Below are 24,418 nucleotides of genomic sequence, written 5' to 3'. Positions count from 1 at the left end.
CCGTAGAGAAACTTCGGGCCATAAAATGTGGTTGACCAAGGTCTTCTTGTGCAAAACATATACTGTCACCATAAGAAATCTAGTCTTAGAAAGAAGTCTGAGACAAGACTTAAATGGTGAATCAATGGAGCAGAAGTCCAATGGTCATTTTTCAAATGTTCTAAATGATGTAATTTGATCATTTTAAATGTGTTCTGCTACACCTTAAAGACTTGACAAGTTTCATCATAGTTGTGTAAACTTCTTTTCTTTCTTACATGATATAACTCATTTCTTGAATCCATCTGATTTCATCTGATGGGTTCTTGTTGATCAATATTGAGTTGAATTTGTAGTGTTTTGTCTGCCTTTCTGCTACTTTTGTTTTTAAATCACAGCACACAAAGATTTTGTTTAACTTTTATTGCTTACAGTCTCACGAAGTAACATTTATCAATAACAAAATATCATATCACTAGATACAAAAACTGTATAATTTTATAAATTTATAAATCAATTTTTCTTGGACGGAATAAATAGTCTCTAAATTTTAAACAAAAAATGAAAATATTTCCAGAGTTTAGACCTTGTTTAACAAAACAAAATCATGCCTATGGTATACATTGGTTTTGAGTGAAAACATAGTGATCTATATCAAAATCAAGCTTCACAAATACTTTTTTTCAGAATATACAAAATAAAAATAGGTGTACATAAAAATTAAATATCACAGTCAGTCACAGCAGTATAATAAATAAATATATGTAACCTATTTCTCAGAAATAAGACACTTATCACAAAAAGTTAAAAATACATCTCTCTTAATAAAATACGGGAATTCTAGGAGTTATAATGTTGATTTCTTTAGATTTGTCTTTGAAAAAAAAGTATATCTTCAGCATAAAATCAGCAGTATGGTAAAAAACGTCATGACAATTTTTATACTCTTATTAGTCTCCTGCCACTGTTTCTTTAAAACAGGTGACCACAATAAAAAATCCCTCAAGCCACTATTAATCAGTTATGACCACTCACACTCATGACAAAATTACACATTAAAATAACTTATAAGCATTTATAAAATAAGACTTACAGCAGTCTTATCAAATGGATTTTTTGGCTGTCTCAAGCATAATATGCCTTAAAAATGCTGTTGTTAAATGACCTCTATTTCATGTCATCAATATATCTAAACCTTATGTCAGGTGATGTAAAACAAGAACACCACTGAACATTATCTCAACCTTGTAATATCAGTACTTGAACAAATTCAGACCTGAGATTATGCCAGTAAACAGTTGTGATACATGTACAAAATATAAAACTTCCAATGTTAAGTGTATAACTATGTCTTTTGTCCTTCAAAGTGTAATCTAGCCTTTTCTTTCTCTGTAGGGGTACCATCTGTGACCAATTCTCGAGAAGGCCTACAAATAAGTCAGCATTAGTTAAACAACATCCAAGAGCAGCAAACACTGCGGGAATAATGATGGATTTTTATTGTAGAAAAAGGAATATCTGCTATTTTTACATAACAGGGACATTATGTTCCTAAAATAAAATCATTGTAAACTATTTAAGCCCCAAATTGAAATAAAATCTTTGGTACACCATTGTTAAACAAAAGTAGAGTAGGTGATTTTTTGAAGTTGGTCAATCAGGATCCCTAGAAGCCATGTTTTCCATTCAATTGAAACCAGGCAAGGATAATAAGCAAAAGACCTTTCATACAAGTATTGTAAATAGGTAGGGGTTCAAAAGACTAAACCTGAAATCAAACTTACCTAGAAGGTGGATCAGGTAAGGGTTGTACATCTACAGGCAAGTCATCTTCTCCTTCAGACATCACTTGGTTTTCTGTAATCAACATAGAAAAATCAATATGAATAGTGATAAAACATGCTATTACCACATTTATGGCTCTAAACTTTTAGTCTGACCCCACTTAGATATGAAAAGACTGTATCTAATACACATAATTTTTCTCCTTTAAAACAGAATGATGTTAATAGCTGTCTTGGGACATAAAACTTACCATCAACTGAAAACATGGCAGTTCCACGCCCACTTGGAGCTGATACAGTGTATGAAATATAATCTTTCTCTCCTAAAACTCCCCCGACATTGAGTGGCTGTCCTTGGGAGGGTTGAGGTGGTGGCTGTTGTCTCCCTCTACCAATGTCTGGCTGTAGATAAAGAAAAAAGGTCATTAGCATCAAACAACAGAAATAAAACAGAACTTTAATTGCACTTTCCATATTTGAGATAATATAACAAACACTAAATACCAAATGTACTGTAGTCTAAATTCTCCTAACTTTTTTTAAGTTTCTTTAAAAAAACACATTTACATTCTGCACATGGAACATACAAGTGCATTGATAACAATATAATGTATTTAGATATATTGTTAACAATGCACTTACAACATGGTTGGTCAGTGATATTAAATTGTATAATAATAAAACGTAATTAAATCCATGAATACATTGTGAACGTAACTGTTCAGGTGATGATTGACATGCACAAGCAGACAACAAAACTTACCTGTATTTCTATGTGATATCCATTATTATAACTGCTAGAGTCAGGAATGAAAAAATACATATATAGGAAAAAAAGTAGCACTATACATAGCCATATTCTTGTGTTGACAAATGAAATTAAAAATGGCATTTTGCAACATTGGTGAAGTCCCGACTGATCTCTTGAGTATAATACATTTGACTAAATAGCGCATGCTAAAGGTTTTAAAAAAGTAATATTTTGTTATTGTGAATTTAGGATCAAATTTAATGCTCTTTTTTTACCTCCACCTTATTAGTTAGTAAACTTATTATCACAAGAGTGCACACACTGAAATGTCTCGCCTTCTTTACTAATCATTGATATTATGTTGATACTCCTAAATATAAAGCTTTATTAAGACTGTCACATAAACTTAACATGAACCATGAAAATGAGGTCAAGGTCAGTTGAACCATATGCCAGGCAGACATGTACAGCTAACAATGCTGCATACAACAAATATAGTTGACCTATTGCTTATAGTTTAAGAAAATAGACCAAAACACAAAAACTTAACACTGAGCAATGAACCGTGAAAACCAGGTCAAGGTCAAATAAAACCTGCACGACTGACATATACATCATAAAATATTTCCATACACCAAATATAGTTGACCTATGACATATGGTATTAGATAAGAAGACCAAAACTCAAATCCTTAACTTTGACCACTGAACCATGAAAATGAGGTCAAGGTCAGATGACATCTACCCGCTAGACATGTACACCTTACAATCATTCCATACAACAAATATAGTAAACCTATTGCATAAAGTATGAGAAAAACAGACCAAAACACAAAAACTTAACTATAACCAATGAACCATGAAAATGAGGCCAAGGTCAGATGACATCTGCCCGCTAGACATGTACACCTTACAATCATTCCATACAACAAATATAGTAAACCTATTGCATAAAGTATGAGAAAAACAGACCAAAACACAAAAACTTAACTATAACCACTGAACCATGAAAATGAGGTCAAGGTCAGATGACACCTGTCAGTTGGACATGTACACCTTACAGTCCTTCCATACACCAAATATACTACACCTATTGCTTATAGTATCTGAGATATGGACTTGACCACCAAAACTTAACCTCGTTCACTGATCCATGAAATGAGGTCGAGGTCAAGTGAAAACTGTCTGACGGGCATGAGGACCTTGCAAGGTACGCACATACTAAATATAGTTATCCAATTACTTACAGTAAGAGAGAATTTAACATTACAAAAAATCTGAACTTTTTTTTCAAGCGGTCACTGAACCATGAAAATGAGGTCAAGGACAATGGACATGTGACTGATGGAAACTTCGTAACATGAGGCATCTATATACACAATATGAAGCATCCAGGTCATCCACCTTCTAAAATATATAGCTTTAAAGAAGTGAGCTAACACTGTCGCCACCGCCGCCTGATCACTATCCCTATGTCGAGCTTTCTGCAACAAAAGTTGCAGGCTCGACAACAAACCATACAAGATGAAAAAGGATGTATAAAAACTGGACTGCTCACAAGAGTGCAGACAAAATATTGTCAACTTACTATAACCGGTTTCTTGATAGGACTGTTTATTTTACTGGTGGGTAGTATACCCATGGGTGTATCTACTGCATAACTGACAGCTGCATGATGTAAGGCTGCAGCTTGTCTCTGTAATGTCTGCCTGATGTAACTTTCATCCTTCAGGGCATGTAAACTGTTAAAATATTATAATAATTGGTTAGTAACAAAATAAACAATCTGTGATAAAAAGATTTGGAGTTACTATTTACAGTCTAGCCTAAACTTTCATTACTGATCAAAGTATGATAATCAATCATTTATACTATAATGAAGATAGGTAAGGGAGTAAATTATAATGATCTTTATACCTCTGTTGTAATATGGCAGGTAAGGAAGTAAATTATAATGATCTTTATACCTCTGTTGTAATACGGCAGGTAAGGAAGTAAATTATAATGATCTTTATACCTCTGTTGTAATACGGCAGGTAAGGAAGTAAATTATAATGATCTTTATACCTCTGTTGTAATATGGCAGGTAAGGAAGTAAATTATAATGATCTTTATACCTCTGTTGTAATACGGCAGGTAAGGAAGTAAATTATAATGATCTTTATACCTCTGTTGTAATACGGCAGGTAAGGAAGTAAATTATAATGATCTTTATACCTCTGTTGTAATATGGCAGGTACGGGAGTAAATTATAATGATCTTTATACCTCTGTTGTAATATGGCAGGTAAGGGAGTAAATTATAATGATCTTTATACCTCTGTTGTAATATGGCAGGTAAGGAAGTAAATTATAATGATCTTTATACCTCTGTTGTAATACGGCAGGTAAGGAAGTAAATTATAATGATCTTTATACCTCTGTTGTAATATGGCAGGTAAGGAAGTAAATTATAATGATCTTTATACCTCTGTTGTAATACGGCAGGTAAGGAAGTAAATTATAATGATCTTTATACCTCTGTTGTAATATGGCAGGTACGGGAGTAAATTATAATGATCTTTATACCTCTGTTGTAATATGGCAGGTAAGGGAGTTACTTATAATGATCTTTATACCTCTGTTGTAATATGGCAGGTAAGGGAGTTAATTATAATGATCTGTATACCTCTGTTGTAATATGGCAGGTAAGGGAGTAAATTATAATGATGTTTATACCTCTGTTGTAATATGGCAGGTAAGGGAGTAAATTATAATGATCTTTATACCTCTGTTGTAATATGGCAGGTAAGGGAGTAAATTATAATGATCTTTATACCTCTGTTGTAATACGGCAAGTAAGGGAGTAAATTATAATGATCTTTATACCTCTGTTGTAATATGGCAGGTAAGGAAGTAAATTATAATGATGTTTATACCTCTGTTGTAATATGGCAGGTAAGGGAGTGAATTATAATGATCTTTATACCTCTGTTGTAATACGGCAAGTAAGGGAGTAAATTATAATGATCTTTATACCTCTGTTGTAATATGGCAGGTAAGGAAGTAAATTATAATGATGTTTATACCTCTGTTGTAATATGGCAGGTAAGGGAGTGAATTATAATGATCTTTATACCTCTGTTGTAATATGGCAAGTAAGGGAGTAAATTATAATGATCTTTATACCTCTGTTGTAATATGGCAGGTAAGGGAGTAAATTATAATGATCTTTATACCTCTGTTGTAATACGGCAGGTAAGGGAGTAAATTATAATGATCTTTATACCTCTGTTGTAATATGGCAGGTAAGGGAGTAAATTATAATGATCTTTATACCTCTGTTGTAATACGGCAGGTAAGGGAGTAAATTATAATGATCTTTATACCTCTGTTGTAATATGGCAGGTAAGGAAGTAAATTATAATGATCTTTATACCTCTGTTGTAATATGGCAAATTTCTTTTCCCAAGTCCTATGTACTCTCTCTATTTCTCTCTTTAATCTGAAATTAAGAAATAATGTGATTGTTTAAAAACAATAAATATTTCTACAATACCATTTAAAAGAGCCAACAGATTTTCTTTGCAAAACTAAAGTATAAATTTTAATGTTTGTACTTTATACCAAATGCTTATAGAATGAAGTCTTAGCAAAAAAGTGAGAACAAAAATTATAGACATAATTCAGGCCTGATGAACCGTGCCAACCTAGTCCCCTTAGCTAACTTATTTGTGTTAACACTATAAATGAATGAAGAGCAATACACAAAACACATTATTATATATCTACCTCTCTATTTCTTCTTTCAATCTTTTCTCATTCTTTACATATTTATCGATATCTGTGTCCATTTCAGCCTTTTCTTGGTTCTTCTTTCGCTCCTAGAATTCAAATGATTCTATAATTATCAGTTATTCAAAAATAAAATTGTCCAAGGGAAAAACATCATATTGGACAGGCTTGTAGGTATAATATGATACACTGTGAGGGACATAATACTACATACATATTGGACAGGCTTGTAGGTATAATATGATATACTGTGAGGTGTTCAGGACTGTGTTCATTAGACGTTCGCGGTACCGCTATGTATGTATAGTAACGTCATGCTACTTATGACGTTGAGATTTATGTGCAAATGGAGTTTAGAATCAATACAAGTAAAACCAGCTAGTATTTCTTATTTGTGCCTAAAAAGTCTGATTATACCACTCTAAGATATTGGTGCCGTAGGACCAAGATGAGTTCCAAACTACGTTCTATACGTGCAGGACACAGAAGCGTTATTTCCCGACTTTTGAAGAAATTTGAGGACATCCGAGACGACGGAGATGAGCCCGTGAACACTGAAGAGTTAACTAAAATTGTGAACAATCTGTTGAAGAAACAAGAGACACTACAAAAACTTAATGAGGACATTCTAGAAAATCTTGATGAAGGAGAAGTAGAAGCCGAGATCGTCGATTCAGATGAGTATGCTTACACATTAGATGGAAAAATAACGCAAATACAAAAGCTCATTCTTGTCAATACATCCACACTCAGTACAAATGCAAAAGATTTTGTCAGTTATAGCGACCCTTCACATTCCGCCTCTGCTCAACCCGCCTCTGCTCAGCCCGCTCATGCTCAACCCGCTCATGATCAACCCGAGATATACAATAAACAGAATACATGTAATTCAAACTTCCGTGTACCGGAAACTCAGTTTTCACGTAGTAACACTAGATTAAATGAGTACAACAAGTTGCCCAAATTGAATCTTCCTACCTTTGATGGTAATATTATGCAGTGGCAGTCATTTTGGGATTCATACGAGACATCCGTTCACGAAAACACTACTCTTGGAAACGTTCAGAAATTTAATTATTTGAAGTCACTACTCCATGATGAGGCATTGAAAACCGTCACAGGGTTTGCGCTTACACATGCAAATTATGAGAAAGCTATTTCTTTACTGCAAGAAAGATATGGACAATCGCATGTAATAAGACAGAAGTATATGCAAGCACTAGTTGATATACCAGCCCCTAAATACACGATATCTAGCATGAAAAACTACTACGATGAAATTGAGATACACATTAGAGGATTGGAGTCATTAGGTCAAAGTGAAGACACATATGGAGCGTTTTTAGTGCCCATTATTATGAACAAACTACCCGGTGAAATCCGCAGAAATCTTGCCAGACAATATAGATCTACAGATTTACAACTGAATGAATTACGCCGTGGAATTTTCGATGAACTTTATATTATGGATGCAGGCAAAACTTCAGAACAGTTAGAACACCCTACAGCTACCGCCGCCTTTCTGACAAATACAAATTATAGTAATCGAAATAGAGGTAACAAGAATACAAACGCAACTAACACTAAACCCAAGCCACTCTGTGCGTACTGTAAGGAGCCACACTCGTCTGTTAATTGCACTAAAGTATCTGATTACAATGGCCGGATGTCAATCGTGAAACAAGATCGTTTATGCTTTAACTGTCTAGGACACCATAGCTTGTCCGCATGTAAATCTACAAAAACTTGCAACAAGTGTCACAAACGTCATCACACCAGCATTTGCAAAGACAATGTTAAAACAAATGAAGACAACAAACCAACAGGGGATATAACCGTAGGCACAATTCAACACAACGCGGAGGAACCAGACACTGTTTTACACTCGCAATCGACAGATCGTGTACTTTTGAAGACAGCAATTAACCCAGTAAGTGCAGAACATGAAATACTTGATGCAAAAATATTGTTTGACGAAGGCGCACAGCGCTCATTTATCACAGAGGAATTAGCCGAAAAATTGAAACTCAAACCTACTGGAACTGAAAGCGTTAACCTATCCGGATTTGGAGACAATGCAAATAGTACTAAAATGCGCCATTTGAGTACAGGATTGGTATATCTCATAACTACAGAGGGTAAACTTCCGATTCGAGTCTTGATCGTTCCAGAGATCGCAGTACCGATGAGAACCTATGTACGCCAAGCAGCAAAACTTACATATTTGTCAGGAATCAAATTAGCTCACCCAGTAACAGCAGATGAAAACTTTGAAATTTCTATTCTAATTGGAGCTGATTACTTCTGTTCAATTGTTCAGAATGATATTATCCGAGGCGAAGGACCGACAGCTGTTCAATCAAAAATCGGATACCTGTTGTCTGGAACGCTACATTCACACAACTCTGACACAGATGGATACAAGAGAGCTTCAATGATGAACGTGATGATCGCAACAAAAACCGATGAGTACGACTTGGAGAAATTTTGGAAAATAGAGTCACTGGCTACCGAGAAAATTGACACTTCAAAGTTAGAAGAACAGATGGATATTCAAAAGACTTATGAAGGGAAACAAATTCGTTACCATGACAACAGATATTTTGTAACGTTACCATGGAAAGAGGATCACCCTACGTTACCGACAAATAAAGCCATTGCACAACGAAGGACGGAAAGTGTAGTAAGAAGACTTAGCAAAGAACCCAAACTACTGGAAAAATATGGAGAAATAATGGCTGAGCAGGAGAAAAGGGGCTTCATAGAGAAAGTGGATATTACTAATGAGGCCGATGAAAAGAGCAAAATACACTATATTCCGCATCATGCTGTGAGAAAAGATTCAACTACAACACCAATCAGGGTCGTATTCGATTGCAGTTGTAAAGCAACACCAGAATCGTCTAGTCTTAATGATTGTTTGATGACTACTCCACCCAATTTAAATGACTTAGTCGGCATTCTTTTAAGATTTCGTTTACACCAATTTGCCGTTACTACTGATATAGAGAAGGCGTTCTTGAACGTGGGACTAGAGACACAGGATAGAGATGTCACACGTTTCTTTTGGTTCGATACACCAACAGACCCATCAACTCCACTATCAACTTACCGATTTAAGTCTGTATTATTTGGAGCCACTTCATCGCCATTCATACTGAATTCCGTTCTACAAAAACACTTGAGAGAGAACCGTTGTGAATATACTGACACTTTAAAGAACGATTTGTATGTTGATAATATACTGTCGAGTTTTCCTACAGAGAGTGCATTACTGAAATATTTTGATACATCAAGAGACTTATTCATTAGAGCAGGATTTAACTTGCGCTCATGGGCTTCAAATTCTCAACTTTTGCGAGACCGCGCAAATTCACACAGCGTATTAGACAAAGATGAACTCATAAAAGTGCTTGGATTGAGATGGAACACTTGTAACGACACACTTTCTTTCGCCAAACCGGAATACACCGATATTGAAGATACATGTATGACAAAACGAGAGATTTTAAGACAATCGTCTAAAATCTATGATCCACTCGGACTTATTGGTCCAGTTACTGTGCGTAGTAAGATGCTTATGCAGACTTTGTGGGAGAAAGGATTAAATTGGGATGAACCTCTTGCATCTGAAATTACAACAGAATGGAAGTGTGTTCTAAAAGATATTAATGAATGTTCACATTTGGAAATTAATAGACCGTATTTCAAAGAAAAATCAGACAATGTAGAATTACATGTGTTTACGGATGCAAGCTTGAAAGCCTATGGAGCATGCGCATATTTAGTCAGTGGAAAAGAAACCGTACTTATCATGTCAAAGAATCGAGTGACACCACTCAAACAGTTAACAATTCCGAAGTTAGAACTCAGTGCAGCTTTGATAGGCGCAAGACTGGTCAAGCATTTGAAATCGCACTTGGATGTTACAAGCGTCACATTATGGAGTGACAGTCAGATAACTTTAAGTTGGCTTACTACTGAGAAACAATTACCCGTTTTCGTTAGTAATCGAGTGAAGGAAATTAACGAAATTACGCAAGAATACACATGGAAGTACTGTCCGACAGATTCAAATCCGGCAGATATGCTATCGAGAGGAGTAACTGCAACCAAATTCCTAGAATTGGATCTTTGGATGAAAGGACCCGAATGGCTCACTGACAAATCAAACTGGCCACAGTGGAAGAATAAAGAATCACACATTCTTAGCACTACCATTGAGCAAGGACAATCAACTAGTGAACCGCAACAGAAAATCAGATCTTATGAAGGAATAAGTAAAATTATGGATATACAACGCTACAGCTCATACCAAAAACTTTTGCGTATAACTGCATACATGTACCGATTCATAAACAACTGTAGAAATAATGACAAACTAACAGGAAATCTTAGTGTCAATGAAATTCAGACTGCTTCGACTTCATGGATTCGAGATTCGCAACTGCGTAAATACCCGGATGTTATTGAGAGTTTAAACAACAAATCAGAGAAAAATGCGCCAGTGAAGCAACTTAGATTGTACATGGATAAAATGAACATTATCCGTTGTGGCGGGAGAATTAACAATGCACCTATTGATGAATCAGCTAAATTTCCAGTACTAATACCGAACAAAGACAGATTTTGTAAATTAATTGTGATGGATGCACACGCAAAGAATTTTCACTCTGGATTAGAAAGTACAGTGACATTTATTCGCCAGTCTTACTGGATTCCGTCGATTCGACAATGTGTGAAATCAATACTCCGTAATTGCGTTACTTGCCGTAAAATTACCGGAAGACCATATCATACACCCGACACACCACCACTGCCGTCCGACAGACTTAATGATTCACCACCGTTTACCGTAACCGGTGTCGACTTCACAGGAGCATTGAATGTGAGAACAAAAAGCAACAGTATTAGTAAAGCATATATTTGTCTATTCACCTGCACTAACACTAGAGCTGTGCATTTGGAAATCGTTGAAGACCTTACAGAACAAACATTCATTCTAGCGTTTAGGAGATTCACCAGCCGCAAATCGTTACCAAAAATCATGATGTCTGACAATTGTACAACATATACCGCAGCAGCGAAGGAAATTGAAATGCTTACACAATCTACTACTATTCAGGAACAACTCAACATATATGGAACTCAGTGGAAATTTATTCCGAAGCGTGCACCATGGTATGGTGGTTGGTGGGAACGATTGATCGGCTTGACCAAGAATTGCATAAAGAAAGTGTTAGGACGAGCACTAGTTACTTTTAGAGTGCTAGAGACAATTGTGATCGAGATAGAGGCTATATTAAATGATCGTCCGTTAACCCACGTATCAACGGACCTTACCGATGATGAACCGCTTACACCGTCTCATCTTCTCTATGGAAGACGGGTTAAAACTTTACCGTATTCAGGAACAATTAATTTCAGCAGTGAGGAGAACGTACAAAACTTAACACATTACACAGCAAATAGACAATCTAGTGTTCAAAAACGCATTATTCACGACTTTTGGAACAGATGGCGACGAGAATACCTCACTTCACTTAGGGAACAACATAGAAACACCGGAATTAACACTCAAATCATTAAAGTGGGCGACATTGTACAGATTCAGGATGATACCCCAAGGACAGTGTGGAATATAGCGATTATCGTTAAGTTAGTTTATGGGAGAGATGGACTTTGTAGGTCTGCTATTTTACGCACTAAAAATGGCACGACGTCTAGACCAATAAGTAAGCTATATCCACTTGAACTCTTATCAACAGATAGTCCGTGTGATTCAAGTGACAACACTATTACTTCAACCAGAAAAGCAAAAACTGATGCCAAGGAGAAAATCAAAAGTTGGATTCAACCGTTCCGTAAAGCATAGAGACTGTTTAAGTGTTAAAAGTTAAAGTTTTATTTCATTTGAGAGACAATAGTTATTTCATTTTAAAGTTTTTTCTTTATTTATTGCTTAAATTTTCATTCGCGGCCCCCCAGGATGTTCAGGACTGTGTTCATTAGACGTTCGCGGTACCGCTATGTATGTATAGTAACGTCATGCTACTTATGACGTTGAGATTTATGTGCAAATGGAGTTTAGAATCAATACAAGTAAAACCAGCTAGTATTTCTTATTTGTGCCTAAAAAGTCTGATTATACCACTCTAAGATATGAGGGACATAATCCTACATACATATTGGACAGGCTTGTAGGTATAATATGATATACTGTGAGGGACATAATACTACATACATATTGGACAGGCTTGTAGGTATAATATGATATACTGTGAGGGACATAATACTACATACATATTGGACAGGCTTGTAGGTATAATATGATACACTGTGAGGGACATAATACTACATACATATTGGACAGGCTTGTAGGTATAATATGATATACTGTGAGGGACATAATCCTACATACATATTGGACAGGCTTGTAGGTATAATATGATATACTGTGAGGGACATAATACTACATACATATTGGACAGGCTTGTAGGTATAATATGATACACTGTGAGGGACATAATACTACATACATATTGGACAGGCTTGTAGGTATAATATGATATACTGTGAGGGACATAATCCTACATACATATTGGACAGGCTTGTAGGTATAATATGATACACTGTGAGGGACATAATACTACATACATATTGGACAGGCTTGTAGGTATAATATGATATACTGTGAGGGACATAATACTACATACATATTGGACAGGCTTGTAGGTATAATATGATATACTGTGAGGGACATAATACTACATACATATTGGACAGGCTTGTAGGTATAATATGATATACTGTGAGGGACATAATACTACATACATATTGGACAGGCTTGTAGGTATAATATGATATACTGTGAGGGACATAATCCTACATACATATTGGACAGGCTTGTAGGTATAATATGATATACTGTGAGGGACATAATCCTACATACATATTGGACAGGCTTGTAGGTATAATATGATATACTGTGAGGGACATAATCCTACATACATATTGGACAGGCTTGTAGGTATAATATGATATACTGTGAGGGACATAATCCTACATACATTTTAGTAATAAAACTTTTATACTACAGCACCAACATACTCAAGGTCAGTTTGGCTAACTGATTAAAACCTGTTGACTCTATATCATTTTGAAATAAGAAATTGGGATCAAAACTTTATACCATGCACATAAATAATAAAAATATAAAACAGGAAGTAGAATATCAAAGGAACATGAAAGTCATTAGTTTTTCTGTTCTGAATTGTTTTACATCGTGAGTTCAGGGTTTTTTTTTATAGCTGGATATGCTGTCAGTGTTTTACTCATTGTTGAAGGCTGTATGGTGCACTAGTTGTTAATTTCTAGTAAATTGGCAATCATACCACTTCTTTTCATTTTTAAATGTTAACCTGTCACATAATACCAGAAGTTATGACTTGTTGTTGCTAAGAAAACTGTGATCATAACTTTTGTTCTGGCATGTATAATTTGTAATAAGTTTGGAAATGGAATATTGAGTTTCATTCAGAAATTGGTCTTTCTTAATTCTTATTTGGATTATTTTGGTTTTTAAGAAATGTATTGGAAATATTTGGTCATAAACTTTTAAAAAAGAAAACTTAAATAAATCTAGTAATCTTCTTTTGTCTTACTGGTATTTTAAGTATCACTAACCTTGGCCAGCTGTTCCTCCAATAATTTCTTTTGATCCTGAAGTAACTTGACTTTGTCTTTCTCTGCTGACTGTTGAGCTATTGACTCTCTCTGTGCATTAGCCTCAGCCTGCAATGCATTTAATCAAAAGTGGAACATATCTTTTATTTCTTCAAATTTGCTCACTAGAACTAGAATATTAATCTAAAACTAACTATTCTAACATGATTTCCATTTTCATTTGCAGATATGTTTATATTATTTAACTTTTTATCAGTAAAGTTCCTTGTTGGCCGCTCTGGTTTGAAAAATGAGGTACTGTTACTTAAAAGACTCAAGTTCTATTATCACAAGAAATGCATTCTATGCAAAAAAATTAAAACAAGTAATGCAAAAACCTATGAAAACAATGATTATGGACAAAAAAGATTGAAATTTCTTTTATACAAGATTAATTAAAGATCCATCTTTTTCTATTCAGATGTACATGTATTTAAAGGTATTTTTTCTGGATTATCTTCAATCTCATTGGAATGTTCCTATTCAAAGAGGGGGTTTATAAATAAATCTCATGGTATTTGACATTGAAAAATATCTCATCTTACATGTAGAAAATACCATTTTAATTATACAATTCTTAATCATAACTGCTTTTTAGAGGTTACAGAGAAAAAAAGAGATAATTCACACAAGTATTACCTTATAGATTGTTGCCAGGCAAAGTCAAAAAAATTATAACTATGCTTTGTTTTATTTTTCTATTCTTAATTTTGAAGACTGTACATTGCCCAAAGTAAAAGGCAGTTGTCTGAATGACATTCAAACCCATGTATCTGTTTTTGAATGACATATTATCCCTGTCAAAAAGTATCCTCTGACAGACAAGACAAATACTATACTATACCTCTTCCTGAGCTTTCTGTAATTTTTGTTGGAACATTCTCTCCATCTCTGCTCTCTGTTTATCCATCTTAAATTATAAGGTCAAATCATTTTCACTATGATCACTGATTTGCATTATCAAAACTTGAATAGAAATTCATTACTTAGGACGAAAAACTGTTAGGTCAGTATTAAAAAAATGTAATTCATATATGACATATATAAGACTTGACATCATATCTAAAATGTGATTGTTCATTTTTATCTGATATATAAATAATTGTCTCATATGCATTAAAACCATGCAGTCTGTGCCAAACTGTTTTAGGGTTTGTCTGACTGAAAAAGAAATTTGATGTTTTTCTGCTATATTCTAATTAAAAAATCTGAAAATTTCTGTCTGACTGAATGACTTTTTTCCGACATTTTGTTTGTCAGATAGAGTTTGGGATACACTGCCAATAATCTTTTATCTCAGATAGAGTTTGGGATACACTGCCCATAATCTTTTATCTCAGATAGAGTTTTGGATACACTGCCCATAATCTTTTATCTTTATAATTACACTTTAATAATTTCCTCTAAAAAATGAAAAACATAAAAACAATGTCTATTACTGTGAAAGTTAAATGATTCTTGTAAAAGAAAGCAGCAAAACCATAAGTGACTCCTATTTTTTGACTCCTTATCTCAAAATAAATTCGCATTATGACTCTAGAACATTGCCAATCATACCACATCTCCTTTTTATATGAAAATAAAAATGAAGGGCCTTTACATGTTATAAATTTTGTAGAATTGGTATAAAAAAAATATATACTTAGCACAAGATACCATAAAATTATAAAATTGTCAATATTTAAACAAACTTTGGATTTACATTTATATATCCAAAATAATTAAAACTGAAGGTAGTTTTAATTTGTCTTTATCATGTTTATAGAACCAAACATTCTGAACAAATATAAATATCAATGAAAGTTCAGAAATTGAGTTTTCATAAGATGTACTAGATGAACAGTATAACATAAGCTTTCTGTTGCTAATGTTCATAATAAGATGTCTACCATAAATAAACTAGGTGTAATTATGAATATACACTATAAGTTTCCTATTTCTCATGCAAGATGAATATATAAAGAGTGAAGTAATGCTATGGTAATGGACAGGGAGGTGTTAATATATACACTGCAATATCACCGTAGATTAATTCTAGGTTCACACCCATGCATATCATGCCATCACAATATCAAACAGAATGTAACAGTGCAGACTTCCCTAGGATCAATCAAGTGAATCTGTATGTATGACCTTGTGTTAATTTGGCCAATTAGTCCTGAGACTGTGTTATTTTTATATGATTTGGGGTCAATTTTTCCAAAAACAAATACAACCATGTTCCTACTAAAAGAACTTCAAGAAATATCTGTTAAGCTTAATCAACTCAAGTTCTGTGACTAAAGATGAGACATAAATTGCAATTTGAAATCTTTAGTTGCAAGGTTCATGAGTGAATGCAAAGACAGCATTTGGCAGCCCCCTGCCCACTGTACATCTTTAAATCAATAAACGATTGTTTCCTTTCAGAAATACAGTTAACTGTATCCCCTAAGGAACAATCAGGTAAAGTTTGGTAATATTTGGCCCAGTATTTCAGAGAAGATTTTTTTTTAAAGTTTACAACAATGTGAGACTACGACAAACACCAAGTGAAAGCAAAAGATCACATGGCCTAAATTACCAGGAGAGCAAAAAATGTTATATTCTTTCATAAAACCACACACAAGTGAACAGTCCCCTTTCACCTCTACAACACAAACATGCCAAATACTACCCATCATGCAATTTTCCTATATTAACTTTATATGAACCTTTTAAGCTTCATATACTATATACCATGCAAGGATCAATGCCACCTAACCTTTATAAAGTGGTTTTGTGTATCATCAAAAAGTGTCTTACTTTTGTAAATTGGCGAATGTCTTTAAATGTCTGTTTTAAAATTCAAAATGACAAATAAATATTGAATTTTCTCTATAATACAAAATAGAAATGTGCATCCTTTGTTTCCAAATATAACTACACTTAAATACTGAAAAAAATATAAATATTATGTCACTTCTATCCTTTATCTATGGCAAATATAATTTCAAATAATCAACAGCCAAATATATGCAAGAAAGCACTGCTATTATTCTCAATATACTATTTGCTAGTAAGCTAAAGGCATGGTTCTTGACTTATCCCAAATATTTTCCTGATTTTTCAATTGGCTGTGAATTACGTTTATGATATATGAATATCATCACAAATGACCTTTTCCCCTTGAACCTGTTGAAAGATGATTAATAATGAATCAAAACTTGTACAAAATTTCAATCAAATCGAAGAAATTACAATATTCTTTTGCTATATTCTCCACTCAGACAATACCTCTATCGCTCTCAGACAATACTTAACATTGTGTGGGGGACTCAACTGTGAAAGGTCCATTGTAATGTTAGAGAGTTTACTGTTAGAAGTTAGAAGCTCTGCACAAGAATACAGTTATATACTGATTAGGCATGCAATATAAAAGGGGGAGGCATTTCACTTACTCCATCAGTCTGAAATAATTAATAATTCATAAATTATTCATATAGTAATGTTAATGTTTAGGGGTCATCTCAAAAGCTATCAAATAATTTCTGATTTGAATAGGATAAAAGTTTCATGAATACTAAAGAAGTGGAGAATTCAAATATTGAAAGTTTAAAATCAAGTCAAGAGATAACATTGATCTTACATATCATAACTACAAGATGAAATTTATCCAGAATATCATATTTACTGTTTGAGATGACACCTAGTAAATTAAGTAAGTAAGTTAATTTTATTATAAGTCAGCAATAATCACAGAGAAAAAAGGAGTTCTTATGAGCTCTTTAACCAACTATAAAGTATATAAAAAAAAAAAACACTCGACAAATCATAAATTCTACAATTAAACAAGACAGAATTGTGTCTTCCTTCAAAGTTCAACCATGAATAATGTGGAACACTTTTTTTTAATATAATTTTTAACATACACAACTTCACCTACATAGTTATACATAGGTTAGCTTACTGAATGTAAGAATTCATTTCATGCATACATTTCTGTTTTAAGTTATAAAAACTGCCTTTAACCTATGCTAACGAAGGTGTCATTCTTTCATACTATTTCATGGAGAAAAATAGAGCAGACAGAACAAGAATGTGTCCAAAGTACACGGATGCCCCACTCACGTTATCTTTTTCCATGTACAATGGACCGTGAAATTGGGTAAAAAATCTAATTTGGCCTTATAAGTAAAAAATCACCCAAAAGGGAACATGTGTTCTAAGTTTCAAGTTGATTGGACTTTTCAAAAACTTTAACCTGAAGTGGGATGGACGGACGGACGGACAGACGGAAGGACGCACAGACCAGAAAACATAATGCCCCTCTACTATCTTAGATGGGGCATAAAAACTATTTTCATAATGACTATCCTGGAAATACTACATACACTTACTAAGAAATAAACAATAAGTTCTTACCATATAACAGTTAACTAACATGTTTACCCCAATGGGGTTACAACACTAAATATTAGCAACAGTGAGTACAAAGTTAGTCACAAAATTAAACTAGGTAAGTAGCTTTCAACTGGTGTTAGTTACTTTTGTTACGTTATGTTATGATGGAACAGATCTCAAGATCTCATTCTTAAAGCTTTGTATTTACACTACATCAGAACAAAGGGATTGTATACATCTATTCATACTATGTTATTTTCAAACTTCAGGGCCCTTACAATAAAAACCAATTCTGTTAAGAAGGAATCAAAATACAAACCATATTAATGCACTTTAGCATTTTCAAAAGCACACATTTATAAATTTCCCTCTAAGCTTTAATGATAATATTAATCTATCTACAAAATTATTTTTGTTGTTTGTATGTCCTTTCTTTTATTTTAAAGAAAATATCATCTTAAAGCCACTCAAGGTTTGTGGAACCATTGGTCCTTTGTATGATCCTGAAAAGTTTTTGCTTGATATTACTTTTCAGGCCAAGGCTGTAAGTTTTTTTGTCCAGGCATTTTATAGCTGACTACACGGTATAGATTTTTCTCATTGTTGAAGGCTTTATGAATGCCTATAATTGCTTACATCCACTCTATTTGAAATTTGGTGGGATGCCCCATACCTTAAAGTGGATAAAACTTCTGAATCCAGTCAATGAACTTGTCATTTTAGCAAATGTTTAGAGCGTAAAAGCTAACAAATGGTTTTTCGAAGTTGTCTTCTCTTAGGTGAAGAACTCAATGAAATTAAGTGTGACATTAAACTTTACCAGAAATTATAAAAGTTTGACCATTGATAGAAATAATTTGCATTGCATCAAACAGTTAAGCTTTCTCCAAAATCAAACATTCATAAATTACCATATCTCTGCTCTATAGAAAATAATTTTATATTTCTTATTTGCTATGGTAATATTCCTTTTATGCTACTTTTTCCCTTAAAATATTGAATCATTACTTTTTTTTCCAAATCATCTAATAAAACATTTTGTACATTACAAGATAGAAAAAGTCCTTCATTAACCAGTTTTTTATGGGTTTTTTTATATGGCAGATTTTTTGTAAGGGGCATAATTCATTAACAAATTATTCTAAATACCAAAAGTACATTGTAACTATGACTATTAACTTTTTATCCAAAACAGTTCCTATATTTCACTCAGTCTACTTTTATATAACAAATGCATAGAACTTTCTATGCCATGATGAAGTTGTTCTTGTCAGATTTTTTGTTTAATAATTGTAGAAAATGATGACCATTTTTCATTTTTTTTTTAAATGTATTTTATCAAACAGTTAATCATTCTTCAAAACCAAACAATCATAAATTACCAGTTCTCTGCTCTATAGAAATAATAAAATATTCACTTGTCAAAATTTTCTCTATAATTTTTTTTTCTAAATGCAGTTGTAACATTTCTTCTAAAGTATTTTTTCCTTCTTCTTGTTACATTAAAATAATATTTATTATCATATCATTTAAATTAAATTGTTTGCACATTAAAAATAAATAAAAGAAAAGTGTTAAAAAAATTAAATGTACCGTTTATTTTACACTTTTATTAGTTCAACTACTAAGGGACATAATCCATTGACAAACACGACTAAGATGAGACAATGTTAGAATTCACAAAACAAATATTTACCAGCTCTCTGCTCTAAATGACAAAAAATAACAATAAATGAAATTAAACTGTCAATTGTTCTTGAACAATTGAGAGGTCTTTCCTTTTGTAATGTAAAATACATGTTCTAATAGATGTAGAATGTATTGAAAAGCTTTAAAACACACTGAAAATCCTTTAAATAAGGTTAAAAACACTAAATTCGCTATATGGGACATGACCTTGACCTTTGACCTTTTGACCTTTGTCAAGGTTATTAGTCCCAAATGTCATTACTGAAGACCCCAAGGGTCTAGGACCTTTGGTTATATAGTTAAAGCTGATTTTGTCTTTTCAGAGACCTAAAACAGGCTTTATGCCCCTTAAAAAAAGGTCAAATCTCTTTGGTCGAAATGTAACAAAGTTGCGCCATAATGACCCAAACATTTTCCACTATTTAAAACTTCTGTAAGTATAATGGTTTTTGAGATTATCCCATAACAACGTGTTAGGTCAAAGGTCAAGGTCAACATACAAATTTGACCTTGAGGTATTTTACAAAGATACATCAATTGATGATGAATGGTGAAGATCCTAGGTGTCTACCACTTACGGTTTCTGAGTTTTGGTGGTCAACCGACACCGGTTAATTTTCATAGGGGCATAACCCTACCAATGAGTCGTTGAATCTTTTCGATCCAAATGTAACGAAGAACCGGGGTCTGGTCCTGAACAAATTTCACCCTTTGTTTTTTTTCTACCTATTACGGTTACGGTGTTGGAACGATAACAAGGTTTTTGGGTTTCGGAGGGATAACTCCGAACCGACAAAATATTTCGACTAACAGGGTGAGTTCCAGATAGGTATTCATGACACCGATACAAAGTGTCAACATGAAAGCGACACGTCTTACGGTTAACGCGGCTAAATTTGTCAAAGTTTGGCGGAAAAAGAATAATAATAATAATTAAACTGTCAATTGTTCTTGAACAATTGAGAGGTCTTTCCTTTTGTAATGTAAAATACATGTTCAAACAGACGTAGAATGTATTGAAAAGCTTTAAAACACACTGAAAAACCTTTAAATAAGGTTAAAAACACCAAATTCTCTATATGGGACATGACCTTGACCTTTGACCTTTTGACCTTTGTCAAGGTCATTAGTCCCCAATGTCATTGCTGAAGACCCCATGGGTCTAGGACCTTTGGTTATATAGTAAAAGATGATTTTGTCTTTCCAGAAACCTAAAACAGGTGTTATGCCCCTTAAAAAAAGGTCAAATCTCTTCGGTCAAAATGTAACAAAGTTGTGCAGTAATGACCCAAACATTTTCCACTATTTAAAACTTCTGTAAGTATAATGGTTTCTGAGATTATCCCATAACAAGGTGTTAGGTCAAAGGTCAAGGTCAACATACAAATTTGACCTTGAGGTATTTTTCGAAGATACATGAATTGATGATGAATGGTGAAGATCCTAGGTCTGTACGACTTACGGTTTCTGAGTTTTGGTGGTCCACCGACACCGGTTAATTTTCATAGGGGCATAACCCTACCAATGAGTCGTTGAATCTTTTCGATCCAAATGTAACGAAGAACCGGGGTCTGGTCCTGAACAAATTTCACCCTTTGTTTTTTTTTCTACCTATTACGGTTACGGTGTTGGAACGATAACAAGGTTTTTGGGTTTCGGAGGGATTACTCCGAACCGACAAAATATTTCGACTCACAGGGTGAGTTCCGGATAGGTATTCATGACACCGATACAAAGTGTGAACATGAAAGCGACACGTCTTACGGTTACGGAGGCTAACTTCGTCAAAGTTTGGCGGAACAAAAAGAATAATAATAATAATAATAATAATAATAATAATAATAATCAGAAGAAATACAGTAAGGTCTTTCCCTTTAGTAAAAGGAAAGACCTTAATAATAATAATAAACAGAAGAAATACAGTAAGGTCTTTCCCTTTTGTAAAAGGAAAGACCTTAATAATCATTTGTTTATTAATTAGCAGGGTTATCTAGGTCGAATACTTGAGTTATAATACTTGAGTTACATCTTCTTCGGCCAAGAGTACACTTAGTACATTGTATCATTACACATCAAAAACTCTGCTAAAATATACACCCATATGATTAGTACCTGTTTATATGAAATTTGCTTAAAAATAGTAACTTTTTTTTTCTACTAAAATTACATAAAATTGAGAATGGAAATGGGGAATGTGTCATAGAGACAACAACCCGACCAAATAAAAAACAACAGCAGAGGGTCACCAACAGGTCTTCAATGTAGCGAGAAATTCCCGCACCCGGAGGCGTCCTTCAGCTGGCCCCTAAACAAATATATACTAGTCCAGTGATAATGAACGCCATACTAATTTCCAAATTGTACACAAGAAACTAAAATTAAAATAATACAAGACTAACAAAGGCCAGAGGCTCCTGACTTGGGACAGGCGCAAAAATGCGGCGGGGTTAAACATGTTTGTGAGATCTCAACCCTCCCCCTATACCTCTAACCCATGTAGTAAAGTAAACGCATAACAATACGCACATTAAAATTCAGTTCAAGAGAAATCCGAGTCTGATGTCAGAAGATGTAACCAAAGAAAATAAACAAAATGACAATAATACATAAATAACAACAGACTACTAGCAGTTAACTGACATGCCAGCTCCAGACTTCAATTAAACTGACTGAAAGATTATGATTTCATTATATGAACATTATATGAACATCAGGCACAATCCTTCCCGTTAGGGGTTTAGTATCATACCATCATAACATATATGAGAAGAACATAACCCGTGTCATGCCAACAACTGTTTTTAGAATAAATGTGTTTACTTCCGATGCAAAGACCTTATCAGTGACTCAATATTAACGCCAAAATATGCAATCTTTAATGACTTGACAACAGTATCGTAATTATATCCCTTCTTAATAAGTCTATTCAAAGGTTTTGTAAGTTTCTGAGGTGAATACTGACACAGATACAGAATAATACAGAATATAAATAAAATCAATCTTAGGTATAAAGTAATATTGATATAACTGTTGTGATAAAATAATAATATTCCTATTGATATAATTGGTGTGACTGAATACTAATATTTTTATAACTATCAGACATAAGATATACTCACCAGCTTCTCAGAAGAGGCTTTCTCATTTTCTGCTGCCTTCTTGGTATTTTCAAGGTCTTTGTTAATCTAAAATTCAGTTAAAAAAATATTAATTCAATGTGAAGTTCTATCTAAAAGTTGACCATGTATCATTCAGCTGAAATCTGTGCCAAATGTTAAAAATGGTTACTTTACAAAACAAAATAAAGACATTCTCTTCAAATTTGGTAGCAACTGGCACATGTCATAGATTAAAATATGTAAATCATGGTTTTACCTTAATATGATTGATTTTTTGTGGGTCGAATTAGTCAAAGCAATGAATTCTCATAGTGGTTCCCTTCAATCCCTTGCTTAACTTTTCAATGTTGATATTCTTTTCTTTTCAGTAACTAATTAAGCTTATGGCATGTGTAACCAATCTTCAGCTAAAGGTCAGGTAAGAGCTACATCAATTGGGTGAACTGAGGTTGAACTATTGACTTGCAAGTGAATAATACATTTCTGATGTTTTCAATCTTTGTTTGACCAAATTGAAGTAAACTGACTGCTAATTGTGAAATTTTATTTCATTTTTCTACTTTTACAACTGTTTGAAATAAATAGTCACATTTTATCATTTTTTCAAAATGGTAGCTGATCCCCTTTTTAATAGAATGGAATATCATTCTGTTTTTATCATTTTAAAACCTGACACCTTACACATTATCAAACAGATCATTTAGGATTTTTTCTATAAATTTAGTATATTTCTAAGATAGATACATGATAATACTTAATATTAAAAGGGGAGATAATCATACACAAAACATAACCAGTAAAACTAGTAGCACTTGGTTAGGTTAACTATTATAAACATATTCTATAAATAACCTATTCAAAAAAGAAAAACATTTAAAGAATAAATATAAAATTCTAAATATAAGGAGAGATAAAGCCAAATTCCAATACTGAAAGTACCATATAAAATCTATGTACTATGAAATTTATCCACTTCTTCTTGACTAAATATTTAGTTTGGATTAGACAGGTTGATAAACATTAAATAGAAGAGTAACTTTGATATATGAGTTCAGACACAGGGCTGGATTTATGCTGGAAGTGGTTATATAAGCTTCACTAATATCAACTTAATTTGTTTCCCAGTGATTTACCTTCCTTCTCTGGTGTATAAGCTTAACACAAGAAATAATATATTACAAATAAAGTTCCATCAAATATAATCTACTATCTATATAACTTAACTAAGTATAACAA

At 33.4% G+C, this 24,418-nt stretch overlaps 1 protein-coding gene across 20 annotated transcripts in view; it reads right to left on the bottom strand.

Annotated features, from left to right (window-relative positions):
• Nucleotides 1–387: 387 nt before the first annotated feature.
• LOC139513866 (uncharacterized protein C10orf67, mitochondrial-like) overlaps nt 388–24,418 on the bottom strand; it is a 41,128-nt gene continuing 17,097 nt past the window's right edge. For 16 of the 20 annotated variants that reach the window (XM_071302763.1, XM_071302766.1, XM_071302775.1 and 13 more), the window contains 10 exons: nt 23,183–23,248; nt 16,797–16,826; nt 14,857–14,922; nt 13,974–14,081; nt 6,285–6,376; nt 5,932–5,997; nt 4,103–4,256; nt 2,015–2,165; nt 1,764–1,836; nt 388–1,406 (listed from right to left, as the gene is read on the bottom strand). In XM_071302763.1, coding sequence (XP_071158864.1) covers nt 1,325–1,406; nt 1,764–1,836; nt 2,015–2,165; nt 4,103–4,256; nt 5,932–5,997; nt 6,285–6,376; nt 13,974–14,081; nt 14,857–14,922; nt 16,797–16,826; nt 23,183–23,248 — 888 coding nt within the window. In that variant the 3' untranslated portion in view covers nt 388–1,324. The remainder of the gene's footprint in view (nt 1,407–1,763; nt 1,837–2,014; nt 2,166–4,102; nt 4,257–5,931; nt 5,998–6,284; nt 6,377–13,973; nt 14,082–14,856; nt 14,923–16,796; nt 16,827–23,182; nt 23,249–24,418) is intronic. The other 4 variants (XM_071302777.1, XM_071302779.1, XM_071302760.1 and 1 more) reach the window with 1 other exon arrangement.

The sequence above is a fragment of the Mytilus edulis genome, chromosome 2 (genome assembly GCF_963676685.1).
Source record: "Mytilus edulis chromosome 2, xbMytEdul2.2, whole genome shotgun sequence".
Taxonomy (NCBI): Eukaryota; Metazoa; Mollusca; class Bivalvia; order Mytilida; family Mytilidae; genus Mytilus; species Mytilus edulis.
This window is presented reverse-complemented; position numbering and strand designations above follow the sequence as displayed.